The sequence below is a fragment of the Eurosta solidaginis genome, chromosome 4, assembly GCF_040869045.1.
Source record: "Eurosta solidaginis isolate ZX-2024a chromosome 4, ASM4086904v1, whole genome shotgun sequence".
Classification (NCBI taxonomy): domain Eukaryota; kingdom Metazoa; phylum Arthropoda; class Insecta; order Diptera; family Tephritidae; genus Eurosta; species Eurosta solidaginis.
Genome location: NC_090322.1, coordinates 22,101,488 through 22,118,256, shown reverse-complemented (window position 1 = coordinate 22,118,256; position 16,769 = coordinate 22,101,488). Strand labels below are relative to the sequence as shown.

At 38.1% G+C, this 16,769-nt stretch overlaps 1 protein-coding gene across 4 annotated transcripts; it reads left to right on the top strand.

Annotated features, from left to right (window-relative positions):
* The first annotated feature begins 979 nt into the window (after window positions 1-979).
* Window positions 980-15,476, top strand: LOC137249253 (zinc finger protein 501-like). Of its 4 annotated transcripts, none has more exons than XM_067780581.1 (6): window positions 980-1,001; window positions 1,804-2,534; window positions 3,477-3,611; window positions 5,166-5,474; window positions 13,630-13,839; window positions 13,907-15,476. In XM_067780581.1, exons 2-6 carry the CDS (start codon window positions 1,828-1,830, stop codon window positions 14,043-14,045), a joined length of 1,500 nt encoding a protein of 499 aa, XP_067636682.1. In that variant the 5' UTR covers window positions 980-1,001; window positions 1,804-1,827; the 3' UTR covers window positions 14,046-15,476. The 4 variants fall into 4 exon arrangements, with proteins under 4 accessions (XP_067636682.1, XP_067636679.1, XP_067636680.1 ...); XM_067780578.1 differs by lacking the exon at window positions 980-1,001 and adding an exon at window positions 1,044-1,172; XM_067780579.1 differs by lacking the exon at window positions 980-1,001 and adding an exon at window positions 1,100-1,172 and having other exon boundaries at window positions 1,715-2,534.
* The last annotated feature ends 1,293 nt before the right edge of the window (window positions 15,477-16,769 follow it).

The window sequence follows — 16,769 nt, the reverse complement described above, 5'->3', positions numbered from 1 at the left end:
ATCAATGACGTTTCTTATTTTGTAGTGTATTTTTGTAAGCAGTATTAATTGGGCGAATTTAGTATCTTTGATTGCATTGGAGTCCTAAATTATTTGGGAGCCAAAATAAGATTTTGTCAGGATGCGTTCACGGGTATCAGGGGCATGTAGGTAATGAACAGGCAGACTACCTTGCCAAGAAAAGTGCTATAGCGACTTCGTAGCCCTTCTTTGAACTCACCAAGGCCACAATAGGGAAACCATAAGTAACCGAGAAACAAAACAGTTTACACAAAACTGGATTGAATGCTCAGGACAAAGACAGGCCTAATTTTTTATACTTCCAGCAACGAGAGTATCAGCCCAACTCATTAAACTAAGCAGAGAGGACTCACAAACTCTCACTTGGTACTATACGGAGCACTGTATTCTACGATATCAACATATCACCTAAGTAAGTTAAATCTATTCGAGAGAGAGAACGAAAATCGACACTGATGATGGCACAACGCCAAGAAGCAAGGCGAATCTATACTAGGTGGTGGCAAAGCGAATTCAACCAATTCGCCGTACGGAAGAATGTCAAGTCAAAAGAAAATTTTCATTGATTTCGATTAACTGACATGTTGTAGTACAAGGCTTTGTATAGAAAATTATCAAGAAGAAGCAATCAGCTGATGGGATAACACCACCTGTAATGAATTCGCCTTGGAAAGATGTCAACACACTTGTACCTGTACACTATGGGCGAAATGATGAAAAGAAATACGCAACTATAAATTATAAAATTTTTGTGCTACGGGTTTTTACTTTGCGACATGTCCATAGTGTACAAGTACAAGTGTGTTGGCTTATCTGTCTGACAGGCACTCGCTGGATTCGGAATGACAGCGAATTCAAAATGGATACCATTACCGAATGCGCCGAATGATTGAAAAATTGAAAAAGTCGAGACGATTGGTAGTCGAAATATGTTGTCGTTGAGACCAAAAATGCGACTCTAGACCTGAGATTTCCATCAGGTGAGCGAGGCTGTTTGTAGTTTTGACGTTTATCGCTTGTATAGGTACACTATGGACATGTCATTGCTGTTTGGGCACGTCTAAATTGTTAACCTGGCGCTTTATTTATTTATTTATTTATTTCGATTCCCAAAACCAAACAAAAAAACTATTACATAGTGCATTTTCTGGGTAATAGTCTAGTTGAGGGGTCGACTGCTAATACGCTACCAAAAATATCGAGAGGTGTTAAACGACGCGTCTTAACATCAGTATTAATAATCCGAAGGCGGAAAATTTTAAAGCGTTCAAAAGATATTAACGAAGAACCGAAAAAAACCCGCGGGTACCTCCGAAACCGGGGGTCGGATCCATAGTATTTTTGCGCAGAACACCTCTGCGTTGGCGGCCTACGGCCGCGCTTATAAAAAATAACCCTGGGCTACGCCATGCCAAGTCCGGGTGTGTGGCATAACAGTGGCTACCGCCACGGTGATGCACAATTTGTTTTGTGGGTACAAACACAACAACAACCACATAGAAATCGCCAACTTCAACTGCAGATATCTCCGGACAGAGATCAAATTTTTCTTTTCGGCCTTCGGATTATTGTTCTCGAGATTAATACGCGTCTTTTGATACCTCACTCGAAAATCTTGGCACAACTTTAGGGTGGGCCCCTAAACTGCACTACTACCAACGCGTCTTGACACCTCACTCGATATTTTTGGTAGCGTATTAGCAGTCGACCCCTCAACTAGACTATTACCATTTTCTGTACGTCAAAGAAATTCTATAATATTACAAAAATTAATGTGACTAGGAATATAAGGCATAGCCCGCTAAAATGGATGCGAGTGACCAATTTTTGGATTACATGTGCCGCACTTGTATGAATGAGCTTGATGCGTCCTCGTACGAGCATACAAAGCCACAACAACAATGGCAATACATATTTGGCAAAATTGAGGAATGTGGTGGAAGCTTGCGAATATCTGAATTGCTATCCAGCACAGTGCCCCAAATAGTGAATGTTCAGCTTAGTGATGAATTGCCAAAGAAAATTTGTTGTAAATGCTTGCATCAATTGTTAAGCGCATATCGGTTCCAACAAATGTGCCTACAATCAGAGAAACAGATGCGTGCACTGGTTTCTAAACAACGGAATCGTTTAAATATGTCGATAATGGAGGAATATGTTCAAGATAAAATACAAACAAAAGACAAGGATTTGTGTTCCTTGACCAGTTATCACCATAATAGCACTCTACAAAATGTACAGCAACTGCCAAAACAGGAACCTTTTCCAGAAGGTCAGGAGCAGTTAATTGAACCAGAAGTATTACCATCAGCTGCATTTGATTATTTACCAAAAATGGAAGATTTACAGGAAGATAATAAATTATCACATACCATTTGTGTTAAAAATGAGCCTATAGAAGATGATGAACCCAACATTCAATCCAGCGATGCTGGCATAATGCATACAACAGACTACTATGTTAAAGACGATGCTTTATCTATAGAGTCCGAGGAGATACAAACAAGTATGAGGTAACTATAAAACGCAACAGATTAAATTTCACACAGAGCGTTAATGAAATAATTAATAAATGTGTACATTAAGGGCCTCATTCTCTATTACGAAACGAACGTTCGTTTCGCCTCAGAGACGAATCGCAATTGTATTTGCACTATGTTAAACGGTGGCAACATATCCTTTGACAATTACTTTCGCCTTCCTGTTTGACAATAAGTTAGAAACGTAAAGGCCGAACAAAAATGTTAGAGAATACCATTGCTAGACGAAATTGTTTGGAGGCGAATCGTTCGCCTGAGCTATCGTTCGTAATACAGAATGAAGCCCCAAAGCTCTTATTTAACTCAATCTTCTATACGGAATACATGCGTGGTTCCGGGGGGGGGGGGGGGGGGGGAGGGTACTTTTTTTATATTGACTGTAATGAAGTATATAATACTAATCTACATAGTAGTTTCTTATCACACACCGTTTCTTTACTCATTTTTAATTTTTCTTGCTTTTTTACGTTATTAACTATTACATATATTTAAAAAAAAAGTTCCCCCTAGAACGTAAAAAAGCAAGAAAAATAGAACTATGTACATACATATTATCGAAATCGGTCACGTTTTTGAGGTTTAGCGAAACTAACTCACAGCAAACTCATTTTTATACACAAAGATTAAATGAAGCGAACTTTCGACACGTCGAAACTTACAGTTTCCCACATTATCAAGAGTAGGTAAGATTTGTTTTATTTGTGCCACATTTAATGTGGATTTCGATAGAAATAAAATAAGAAATGAAAATTTAACTTCGATTTGCATTTTGCAAACCAAAAATTATTCCGTAGGGCAGTCTCAATACAAAGTGAACAAGATATACAAATGTAGGCAAAAATAATTGCTTAGTAAAATTTGATCATAAAATCCGACCACGAAGCCTCCGTATTTATTATTTGTTTCTTTTTCCAGACACAAAACCGTTCATGATGAATACGAATACAAATGCGATTTTACCACGTATTTTAGTAAGAAATCAAATTTTAAAAAACATAAACTAATTCATAGTGGTGAAAGGCCGTATAGATGTGTATTTTGCGAAAAGCGGTAAGTTGCGCGGTTAAAATCTCAAGCCTAAATCTAATTTTTTTTGTAGAAGACTTACACGTTTCGTTATTTGCGTGGAAGACTAACTCATTAACATGCCAGCAATTCGAAATTTGAAACCTGCTAGTTTCCAATGGGTGTCGATATATGGCCAAAAGGTGTAGGAAAAGTAACGGCATCTCCAGCATTATATAATGTGAAATTATTATAAATGTGTAATTTTTTATGGGAAATCTAGTTATCTAGGGCCGTGGTCTTCCTTGAGTTAACGCTGATATATCATTTAGAAATCGTTTTGAGATCTACCAAATATGGTTCCACTTATCGTTAAATGGAGATGGTGAAGATTGAAATACTTTAATTTTTTAAAATTAAACCATTTTTTCAATTATAAGGCTCTAATAAACACGTTTTGTTTTTTGTGAATAATAGGTAAGGAAGCGAGCTTCTCCAAATTCAATTTTATAGCAGCATTGGCAGTATTACATATACACACACTTAGATCTTACGATTTTTTCTGTACGATATGTGTTATCCAGTGTAAACATAAAATCATTTACTCGAAAGCTTTGATTCGAGATGGAAAGCGGGATCACCAACGGAAAATTGTGATACGGTTCAGAAAATTCCGCCGAGCTCTAATAACTGGCACTACTTTCCACAATTCAATTTAAACGAAACAGCAATCTTACATCTGTATTCAGATTTTCAGTAGCAAGTTTAAACCTTTTTGTATAGGTTAGTTTGAACTGGCAGATTCGTGGGGACCTCACATAGACTAAATGAGTCCGTAGTGTTACCAGAAGTTTGTTTAACGGTGGAACCGAAGAACGCTATCAAAAACCAGGGCCCTTGTTATAAAATAGCTCCTTCCTCTTGACTAATACTAGAAGCATTCTAGGACCTATGCCACTTGCTTCTTCTATATCTGACAGCTATATCACCCCTAATAGCTGAAGTCTTAGCCTGGCAAGTGCAGGCCACAAGCACAAAATGTACATATGTATAATTTTATAACAATTTGGAGGTAAATTTTTCGGTGTTCAATATTCAAACCAAATAAAATTGGAAAGCGCATTGGCAGATTGAGAAGTTTTCAATTGAGTAGGTAGGTAGGTAGGTGAAATGGCAGCGCCCCTGGTCGCTCAAGTAGCTATTTAAAGCCGTTTTGATGCCATGTAACTCGTCTAAAAACGGAATGTTACGGTCAATGTATTACAACCAGCCAGAGTTGTTGATAAAATTAAGAATATTCGGGATTGCTATCACAGATAACCCTCTGAGGTCTTCTAGAAACGGGGTTCCAAGGAACCTTAGCCGGGCTCTAGCTAGCCGGGCATTTACACATAACGTGTTCTTCTATCTCCTTGGCATTTTGATCTTTGCAGCTTCTGCAGTAGTCGTTATACGGAATGCCCATCTTTTCCGCATGCGTACCTACTGCCCAATGACCGGTGCAGACTGCAATTGAGTACTTAAAACAAAACTTTTTAGAGACGACTTACATACTTAACTTAATTTGTTAAAATTTTTAATTCCATTCCTAATAAATAGCTTTATACAAAGTCCGCACTTACTCCGTCATTTGCTCACCCATAACGGTGAGAAACCATACAAATGCAAATACTGCGATAGTGGATTTGCTTCAAAGGGTGAAGTGGTGGCGCATTTACGTACTCATCTGGGTGCGTATACTCACAGATGTGAGCTTTGCTCATTTGCTTTTTCTTCAGATTCGGAGCTACGATCACACTCAAATGCGCACAAGGACGAAGATACAGAGACGCGTGAGCGGAATATAAAAGCCCTAAGAGAAGAAGAGGCTAAATTAAAGCTAAAATTTTCTAAAAAGGAACCTACAGAGTAAGTATATAACATGGCATGATAATTAGTAAATTTTTAATCATAACTTTAAATGGTTGACTAAATATTTAATGTAAACATATATGAAAAATGGGAGAAAATTTGAAAATATTTTGTCTACAGTATACTTTTCTCGCCCCGGTTCGGTGTGGCCAATGTAACGCTTTAAAATAACTTATTTGAAATTAAACATTGGGTACCACAAGAGTGTCATATAAATTTAAAATTTTATGATTTGAGTTGTTTCCATGGTTTCCAATTCAAAATTTGATTGAAGCATAACACATAAGGCGAATAGGAGACCACTTACTCCTAGAGTGACGACCTCTCCCCCGCTGCACTTCAGAATTCTGCAGTTAAACTCTAATGTATTAACTGGGTAGATCACGGAGATAGCTGATTTCATGAAGCAGCATAATATCCGCATTTCTGCGATTCAAGAGACTAAACTCACAGCAAGATCTGCTTTGCAGACCTTTTCCGGGTATAATGTCCATAGAAAAGATCGCGAGAGCGGAATTGGAGGCGGTCTCACGTTTATCATACACCACTCTGTGCAATATCATATATTTGATCCCGACATCGGCCGCAGGGACAGTGTCTTAGAGCGTCACAACTTATCTGTCCGGTCAGGCGATGCAAACCTAGAAATTATTAACATCTACATCCTTCCTGCCGCCTGTTGCCTCAGTGGATACCGCCCTAATATCAGCGCTTTACTCATTGGTAATAATCGCATTATCTTAGGCGATTTCAATGCCCATCACGATCTATGGCATTCAAACCTGCAGGCGGAGCGCAGGACTCGTAAACTGCGTGAACTGGCAGCCGATGGTAACATTGGCATCCGACCACCTGCCTATACTTATTTCGCTCGAGCGTACAGCCGAAAAACGCACTTTCATAAACTTTAAAAAAGAAAAGTGGGATGAGTACAAATCCTTCACAGACAGTCGCTCTGCTGCCCTTCCTATCCCGACTGATTCTCGCCAAGGGGAGCGTGCTTTCCGAAGGTCATTGAATCCGCCTCGGCTCGCTTTATTCCCGCCCATACAAAACATGTGTCCTGCTTGTAACGTGTCCCCACATGACATCAACAGTATTGTGGAACCAACGCCTCTAACACCCCTCTCATTATGGTCCTCCCTGTTTAAACAGCAAGTTTCCTTGGACTCCCGTTAGAGGATATTGATGACAATTTGTGATCGGTCGCACCTATTGGATGGGGCGAAGCACTGCTACAACAACAACAACAACAACAACAAAAGGAGACCATGTGAAATGCCTTTAGGTCAATGTAGTATTGTAACGAAATTAAATTTAAAATTGAAAAATTTTCGATTTGGGAAAATCAGAAAAACTTTTCAAATCGAATTCGAGAAACATTTTCGAAGTGATAGGAAATAACCAAACTTCGCTGATTTTATAGGGGTATTGAAAAGTATTTTTCCCCATTTTCAATATATGCATACATATATCGTTAGCTTAATGTGAAAATGTGCTAAGTCACTTTTTACGAATTTTACAGTGGACGAAAAAAATGAATAATTTTTGAAATAACCTTTTTTCAAAACTGTGAATGAGGATACCTTAGTTACAATCCTTTTGAGTGTAGAAGCTTTGAAAAGGATAAATAAAAATCGTGTATGCTAACCCAGCAGCTATTTTATGACTTAGCACAATTTCCGCACTCATAACAAATTTTTTTCTCCTGACTTAGCGCTTTTTACTCAATATGTTTCCCCACCACTTCTGTTGTTGTTGTTGTTGTTGTAGCGATAAGGTTGCTCCCTTAAGGCTTTGGGGAGTGTTATCGATGTAATGGTCCTTTGCCGGATACAGATCCGGTACGCTCCGGTACCACAGCACCATTAAGGTGCTAGCCCGACCATTTCGGGAACGATTTATGTGGCCACATTAAACCTTCAGGCCATTCCCTCCCTTCCCACCCCAAGTTCCATCACTCCTCACCTTTAATGACTGAAATATAATATTAAAACTATATATTTCAGAAAAAATACTATTTATTTGTCAAACTATTCCTAACGGTTCTGATCTGGACTCTTTTAACAGATGGTGCGCAGACAATACTTTATTTTTAAATTCAAACAAATGCTGTGTTGTGTCTTATTCCATAACGACAACTGCCACATACTTTATCTACAAATTAAATGCTAAATCTCTTAATCGTTGCCAAGAGAGTAAAGACTTGGGTGTAATTTTTTGACTCAGAACTCTCTTTTTCTAGTCTCATTGACTTCATTGCTTCAAAATTTGTTGCAATGGTTGGGTTCAGTAGACGTAAAACCAGTGACTTTAAGGACCCTATGACGTTGAAGGCACTTTATATATCCTTGGTCAGAAGTGGTCTTGAATATTGCTTAATAATATGGAATCCTTTCTATGAATCTAAAGCTGGAGACATTGGTGCTTTATCGGTAACCGTATCGGTAACCTTATAACAGCTGATTCGACCAACCTTATGAGAATCAGTGCAATCGATTATTGGTGCCGCTAAGGTCGTAACCGTATCGTAGCCAACCAATTGGGTTTTGGTTTACCGTCGTAACGATAAACAGCTGATTACGTTAGGGATACGGATACAGCGATACGACATACGGCACCAATGACTCCGGCTTAACTCCTATACAATTGAGAGAGTTCAAAAAATTTGTACAAAAATTTGTTTTGTTTCGAACATATGGAAGCTCATATAAGCATCCGTTATTGTCAAGACTAGCTTTGCGATAAAAATTAATAGAGACGGGAAGCAATCCGTTAATGAAAGATCTTTTTATTTATTTCATACTTCATATTTCGTTGGCAATGCATTAGTACAATGCAATCTTGTATAGTACAACAGAAGTAATAATTACATAAAGGGTTGACCCCCCCCGCACGCACCTGTCTTCAACCCAATTGTCAACCTCACTTAACCGTGGCGAATCCTGTTTCATTGACAGCCGAGGCTCTGGCGACCCCAAGTTCCTCACGGTACTAGGGGGTGGGGAGGGCGGGATGGCCTAGAAGTTTTAATGTGGTCATATAAAACGTTCCCCAGATGGTCGGGCTAGTAACTTCATAGTGCTTTGTTACCGGAACGTACCGGATCTATTTCCGGCAAAGGGCCATCAATATCGGTAGCACTCTCCAAAGCCTTCTGGGAGTGTCTTATTAGTTAATACAACAACAACAAAGCATGCGCGCACAAAGAAATTACTAGTAATTCAGACTGATATTATTGACAGGTTGACTTAGCACATTATTTTTAACAGCTGACGATTTAGCACATTTACACATCATTGCCCACAGCACGTAAAAATTAAAAATTAAAATTTTTTTTCTGATCGATGTATTTTGAATTCAGTTTTAAAACTGCATTAAAATAAAATTAAAAAAAAAAGTGACTTAGCACATTTTCACATTAAGCTAAGGATATGGTATATATCGTTTCCCTAATTCACAAAGGCCTCAACAGCACATTTCGAAACTGTGGTTTTTGGTATGATTTCTTTAGAATTTTCATCCCCTTATACCTAGTGATAGAACGTATAGGGGCTCAAAACTTTTTTACTTTCCCTTGTAAGCCAAACTTGAAGTATTTTTATTTGAAAACATGTATTTTTGTTGTTTGGTTTTACTGGTTCGTGAATAATTAATTATTAATTATAATGTTGCTGTCTTCAGGAGCGGATTTGTTATGTTTGTAAAATGTTTTTTTTTTCAAGTTATTTTATATTAAATTATTATACATAGAAAATGAGTAAATAAGAAAAAAAAAAAAATAAATTTCATAGAACGTACAGACGACTATTTCAAAACCCTTGACGGTTTATCATCAGCGACCCACACAGTGAAGACTTGACGTTTAGGGCATCAAGCCACCAATGCATTGTGAAAGTTTCTAGTTATAACTCACTTTCTACTTTTTGCTGTTTTTATTCTTTTATCACTCAATGTGTGGATCGCTGTTGGACACTTAAAGAAATGCCCAAGAAATCATTGCAGGCGTCAATTCGTGCATGTAGAACGCATGTCAAAAGCAGTTTTATAAAGAAAATTATTGACCCTTATCGCGAAGTTCACGCGGAAAAGTGTTCGCCTTCACTTCTTTTGTTCGGGTGAACTTTTCCACCTATCGGCAATTTCGGGCGAACAAAAGTTCACTTCGAAACAGCTGATGCTCTATTGTGAATTGGCAGTGAACAAATAATTTACTTACAATTGTATAAATTATGTAACCAAGCATATATTTCCTTAAAATACAACAAAAATAGAAATAAAAAATTTATAAAATAATGTTTAGTATTGAAATTAGGTTGGTATTGATTAGAGTTGTGCTTTTTCGTTCATTTCAGAGATTCGAATCTTTAGTTCTTTTTCTGATGAACGAACAAGTTGTTCTTTTTGTTCATCTGTTCTTTTTTTTTCAAGCAAATTTGATCACTGCTCCTCGCACCCGCGAAAAAAGCCAACAAGTATAGATGAGGGTGTGTATGCAGCAATGCTTTGTGTAGGTATATTTAAATGAGTAATAATAAATAAGTTAATATATAAGTATAATTAACTTCAAAAAAAGTTACAAATTTCGGAAGGTCCAGGAAATTGAAAGAGTACAGACACAAATTGTAAATATGAACTTTTCAAGTTTAATAAATGTAAAAATTAGTTTCTTACAAAGCGTGTTTTTCATAAATAGTCCACACATATATTGTTGTAGCAGTGCCACACACAAAGTTGACCACACATATCTTTAGTGTAACGGGCCGATTCTGAGTGTTACCGGTAAAATAGTCCCCAGAACATTATGTAACCGAAAATCGTTTCCAGTTCTTTTATTCGCGATTCTGGCCAAAGTGGTAACGCTGTCATCATCGAAAAACTCACCAACGTCTGTGGTGAAATTTAAAAGTTGGTTTTCTTCGCTTTATCCATGGCGGAACGATACAAAGTGGCAGCATGCGACAGCTGAATATAAACTTTTTTATTTGATTTGATACATCAACTTGCGGCGCAGTTCGATTTTGACATTCGTCCATCGAATTTACAAAAACAAAGTACATAGAATTTTTATTTATATTTGTAGGTATGTCACCATGCAGCCACCTTGTATGGTTCCGCCATGGCTTTTCCGAAAATGTGTCACTCGTAGATACGAGGTTAACAAATAAACGAAACGATGTGTATATATGTACATACATGCATAAGATTTTACATAGTTATATTGTAATTTATTCTGTGAAATTACATAATGTAAACAAATATATAATATATAGCAAGAGGCAAACCTATTTTACTATTATCTTTACTTATTTGCGCTTACAATTCTTTATTTTTCAGTTTTGCCTTTTTCTAAACAACAGCTGTTGTTTGGTTATTTCGATGTAACCACCTACTTTTGTGGGTAAAAAATTATCCGGCTACTTTCGCGGATAGAATACCAAAAGGGTGTAAAAGTTTCCACATGATTTCGTTACCGGGGTAAAGAATGTTGTTACCACACTAGAATCGGGGCGTAAGTGGCATCATCGACATTCGTGCTCAGAATTTCTGCGTATGTATGTGTGAATTTACAATGTTCGCGAACGAGAAGAGAGAAAGAATAACATTAGATAAAACGGACTAAAAGACAAATGAACTAAAAGAACAAAAAGAACCGAAATCGAAGATCTAGTTCACTTGTTCAGTTGAGAGACCCGGTCAATTGAACAAGTTCAGAACGAAACGACCCAACTCTAGTATTGATTGAGCGCGGGGAGAATATAAATGTGAAACCGATTCGGAGGTAATTAAGGGGCAGTTCTAACCCTTTGGAGCTGAATGATTCACTGTAAGCTAAAAACTACTTTTTTCAGCACTTTTGAATAACAAGTTAATTTTTTTCAATTAGCTTTCGCCAATATTACAGGTTAAACAAGCCGGCATTCTAATATTTGCTAGATATTCTTACCAACTCCTTGCCACCATTGAAGGAAAAATTTGGAGTTCCACCAATTGTAAAGTTGAGTACATGTCTTCGTTTTTTCGCATCGGGAAAATGCGTTGGAAAGGACTATGAAGTGAGTCTTAGCCAATCTTGTTTCAGTGAGGTGCTCAACATTTTGGAACCGTTGCTTTGTCCACTATGGATAACTTGGCCGACTGATACGCTGTCATAAAAAATAGAATTTACATACTTAGCAATACAGGAATTTCACTTTTTTCCACTCAGCTTCCGATTGTGCATTATTTATTGATTTATTTCTAATAATAAAAGTACCTATAATCATAAGAGTATCAAATTTCAAAACAAAAAATTGTTTACATTTTGTTTTCCTCTCGTTCGCCTGTAAAATATAAGTGAACAAATTCGGGTTTCCCCGCTGTTCATTTCGCCCGAACAAAGAGTTGCCGATAAGGTGAAATCTTTTTCGAACACGAAAAATTTTTTCGCTACCTTCTGCGATAGGGTGAACGAAAACTGTGAATATTTTCGGGTGAAAATAAAACTCGCGATAAGGGTGATTATTTATTATTAAGAATTTATGAGCTTAACACCGGCTTATAATAATTGAATATTCAATTATTACGTTTTTTCTAAGAGAAACTGAAAAGAAAGAAATATTTACTGGCATATTGCGATGGTGCCATTTCGAAAACCGCCACGTAATCATCATCAGACAATTTCTTAATGTTATCAATGGTTTCGCCGGGATTCGAACCGCGAATCACACGGTGAAACTGCAGTTGCCTTAACCACTAGGCTATCCTGCTTGGTTAACACAATAATTGAATATTCAATTATTATAAGCCGGTTTTAAGCCCATAAATTCTTAATAATAAGTATAAATTGAACACACCATTAAAACAAACGAAAATTATTATTAAAAAACAAAATAAATTTTTTGGAAAAAAAGGAGAAAACAAAAAAATTTTTGATCTGTATACGCAAAGCGGCCCTTGAATGTTCCGAAGAACTTTTTCTCACACACTCACATAGCCGCTTCGTCTGATGTTGTCAGCATCCATGTCTCTGCACCATATAGCAGGACGGGTAAAATAAGTGACTTTTAGAGCATGATTTTCAATTGCCAAGACAGGACTTAACTTATCAATCGCCTTCCCAATTCAAAGTAGAATTTGTTAGCTGACATTGCAATGTTAATGCTGGTTCCCAAATAAACGAAGTCCTTTACAATTTTGAAATTATATCTGCCAACAGTGACAGGGTTGCCAACACGCTAATGTGTTAACTGTTTGCTTCATGACGGCAGGTACTTCATTTCTTTTTCCAGTTTGGGGTTCCAGAGCGGTTGTCATGGCGGAACCATACAAGGTGGCAGCATGGTGATACCTACAAATATAAATAAAAGTTCCATGTACTTTGTTTTTGTATTAAAGTGCAAATCAGTTCTCACCGTGCTGCCACCTTGTATAGTTTCGCCATGGGCTAAGTTCTGCAGCTCGTATGATTTCCACCGATCAAATGAAGAAATCGCACAATAGAAGGTCACCCTGTTTGAAACCTTTTAAACATAAGGGCTGCATCAGATAGAAGTTTACGCCACACTTTTACTTTGACAATTGATATTTGAAGCTCGAAGGCGCACAAAAATATGTCACAATAAAGCGCCAAAGCACAAATTTTGCACCAGTAACAATCGCATTGATATTTTAGTTATTAAAAATATTTTTACGTTGATCTGATGTTTATTTTAATGAACTCCGAAGAATAGCAGTTTGGTCTGCAGTGCTGCTGGTTTTGCTGCTGCTTGATTGCTTTGGAGACACACGCACAGTTATATTACCTGGCAGCGACTTTTGTCAAATTTTCAACAATATATTTCAAACTAAATAAATATTGGATTTGTTATATATTCGGATATAAATTTTTGATTTTAAATTAGGAAAACAACTGAAATGATGGAAAAAATATTTGGCATGTTGTTTCGTTATTGCTTGGGTTTTTTGTTACTCAACACTGATTTAATGCAGCAAATTTGGTTTGTTTTTGCGTAGTGTAAACCAATTTTGGGCATAAACCCAAAATATTTTTCGGAGTTCATTTCGTTAGCATGTGCCGGGCCTTTGTGAATTAATATGGCTATAAATTTATATAAAGAATACAATTGTTACTTTTTATCTATGTATGTATACATAAAATGTATCTTCGTAGTGACATTGTAGATAGGCCCTTCAAGTGTCCGTACTGCCCACAAAAATTTCCCTGTAGTGAAACTTTGTCCACACACAAAATGAGTCATGAAAGGTTCAAACGACTCGCTTGCAATAATTGTGGGAAAAGTTTTCGAAAATATGACTTAAAAATACATAAGCAAATTCATATTGGTGAAAAATCGCACATGTGTCACCTTTGTGAGAAGCGGTAAGTTATCATAAACACCTCATCTTAAAGTACTTATCTTAATTCATTCCAACTTTAACTTTTGTAGCTTTACACATATTCAGTACCTTAATCGTCATATGCAGATTCATACCGGCGAGAAACCTTACAAATGCAAATACTGTGAACGAGATTTTACTTCAAATCGTGCAACGCTAAAGCACGTTACAAACTGTCCAAATATTTAAAAATGATATTGAAAGATACTCTGGAGCTAAGGAATGCGCAATAGCTAACAGAATTAATAGAGAAACTTGGGACCGTAGAGCTAAAAAAGAACAGCAAATTGGTATCTTTTGACATAAAAGATTTATACCCATCAATACCACTATCGGATACTTTGGACATAGTTAGCTCAACAATAGTTCACAATACAAAATACAAATACGCTAAGAACGACTTTACGTCAAAACTATTTTCAATTCAACAATAAAATATATAGACACAAACGGTCTTGGAATGGGAAGCCCCATATCAGCCATTCTTATGGAAGTGTTCATGCAAAATCTGGAAGAAAAGTACATACAGGAGCTGAAGTCCAGATTAGGCGTGTCATTTTATGCTAGATACGTGGACGACATAATATGCGTTTTAACTACTAATAACGAAGAGCTTGTACTGGAATACCTCAACAAGCAGCACGGGAATATAAAATTCACAATGGAAACCGAAACAGACGAAGGAAACAACTATCTGGAGTTGCCAAAAGATTTAACTACGACATATATAGAAAGCCAACGGCCACCGACACAAAAATAAATAATCAGACCAATTCTAGCGGAAAAATTCCTCCAATTCTTTTCTCCTAGGGAGAAGAATAATTGGGGAATAGGAACTTCGAAGTCAGCTGTTTTGTCAATTGAAATTTCGTTGCGCATTTCTTATTTTGTTTCAAAAATTGAAAAGTTTAATTATTGTTGCTAATTTGTTTGAAATTAAGAAATAATATATAAACAATGCACAGTATTGCATTTCATATGGTATTCACTGAAATGAGTAATGAATTGGTGTCACAGCAACATCAACAGAGGAGCATAAGAAGAAGAAGACGGCGGGATAACACAAGTCCGCTGGAGTTGCCTGCTTCCATCATAGTGTACAAGTACAAGTGTGTTGACTTATCTGTCAGGCATTCTGACAGGCACTCGCTGGATTCGGAATGACAGCGAATTCAAAATGGACACCATTACCGAATGCTCCGAATGATTGAAAAATTGAAAAAGTCGAGACGATTGGTAGACAAAAATGTTGTCGTTGAGACCAAAAATGCGACTCTAGACCTGAGATTTCCATCAGGTGAGCGAGGCTGTTTGTAGTTTTGACGTTTATCGCTTAGTGAACACACTTGGTATAGGTACACTATGGCTTCCATTCAGCAAAGCAATTTTCTGGCGGCCAAGTCGAGTTGAATTCGTCTTTTGTCATATGCAAAATCTGTTTAACACCCCTATTCTGCATTTCAATTACGTTCCCGTTCTACGCTCCGCTTTAATCGAAGTTGGGTATTCTGCATTACCACGGAATCGTAACGAGAAGAGGAAATGATTTTTCGAAATCGGCTGTTTCTAAGGAATGTGTGAACATTGGAACAAAATAAATTAAAGAAAATTTTTAAAAAACACTGAAAAACGTTTATATTTTATTATCCACGCCATTTTGTACAAAAAACAAGCAATAGAATATATTGCCGCAGTGTTATATTTTTTTGAGTGAAGTGCTTTCATAATAGTAAGTGTGTTTTTGTCGTTCTTTTGGCCAATTCCCTGCCGTCGCCACCAAGTTTTATTAAAACGGATGCCTGCACGAATATAGTTGACATTTTCTGAATTTTATGGATGCTAATTTCATTGCACTGGCCTAAAATACTTTATAAAGATTTGTTTATTCTTTCCGCAAGGATTGTTTACGTTTTCGCTTCACCCTCTACTCCGGCAGCTTGCTTTAGCATATAACTGGACCCAACGAACAGCCACAAATTACAGCGCTTCCCAGAGCCGTCGGATCTATGTACCGGAGCGACTCGGGATTTTTCCCGACCAAGGACTGCCATTTCAGTGTAACCCCATTTAATTTGTTGCGTCCCTCCCACAAATAGTCATCCTCCCAGCAGCTCCTTCCAGCGGGACTGCTCCATACTCTCTTGCTCCGGGAAGGTATCGAACCCAATCCGGGTTCGTCTCCTGGCCCCGGTCTTGAGAAATGGTTTTGCTGCATCTGCCGGAAAAGAATCTTTTTAGGATGGTTATACTCTTGTCGGTGTGTCTCGTGTAAGGGATGGTTGCATCGGACAGGTTGTTCTGGGCTAAACCCCAAAACCAGACGTCCACGAAACTTCTATAAATCTTTTGTGGCTCCTTGCTGTGCACGCCCTAGGACGTCCCGTAGTCTGCGCCTTAGCGCCCCCCCCCTCTGCTACCTTCCAGCAGCCCCGCTGCTCAGCAAGCCACAACAAGTACCCGCTGTTGCTCGCGCCCCACGGCACCACCAACTCACTCGGCTGCTCCCGCTCATACCTAAAATCTCCGTAGTAGAGTCGGGATCAATACCGAGCATCAGCCCGTGCCCCCGTCTTCTTGCCCCCGTCTTCTTGCCCCCTCTTTTCCGGCATCAATTGTGTAGGTCAGGGAAACATAATCTTAGTCCCTACCTCCTTTTGCACAGTTTACCAGCACATAATATATACGTTTGCGACATCCGCCCAATGCAGCTCCCGCCATGGACGGTGCCACTTTCCTAGATTTTCTGGTCTCCGCGACGGCAACCCCCGACTGGTTTCATTGCACCATGCTGCCAGGCCGCATACCCAAACACACCGGGTACCCCAATGCTTACCCAAGGACGTCTAGTCCCAGGGCCACAACAGCAGTCGCGTCCTGGCCTTCCACGTCTCTCCCTATGCACTTCAGAATTCT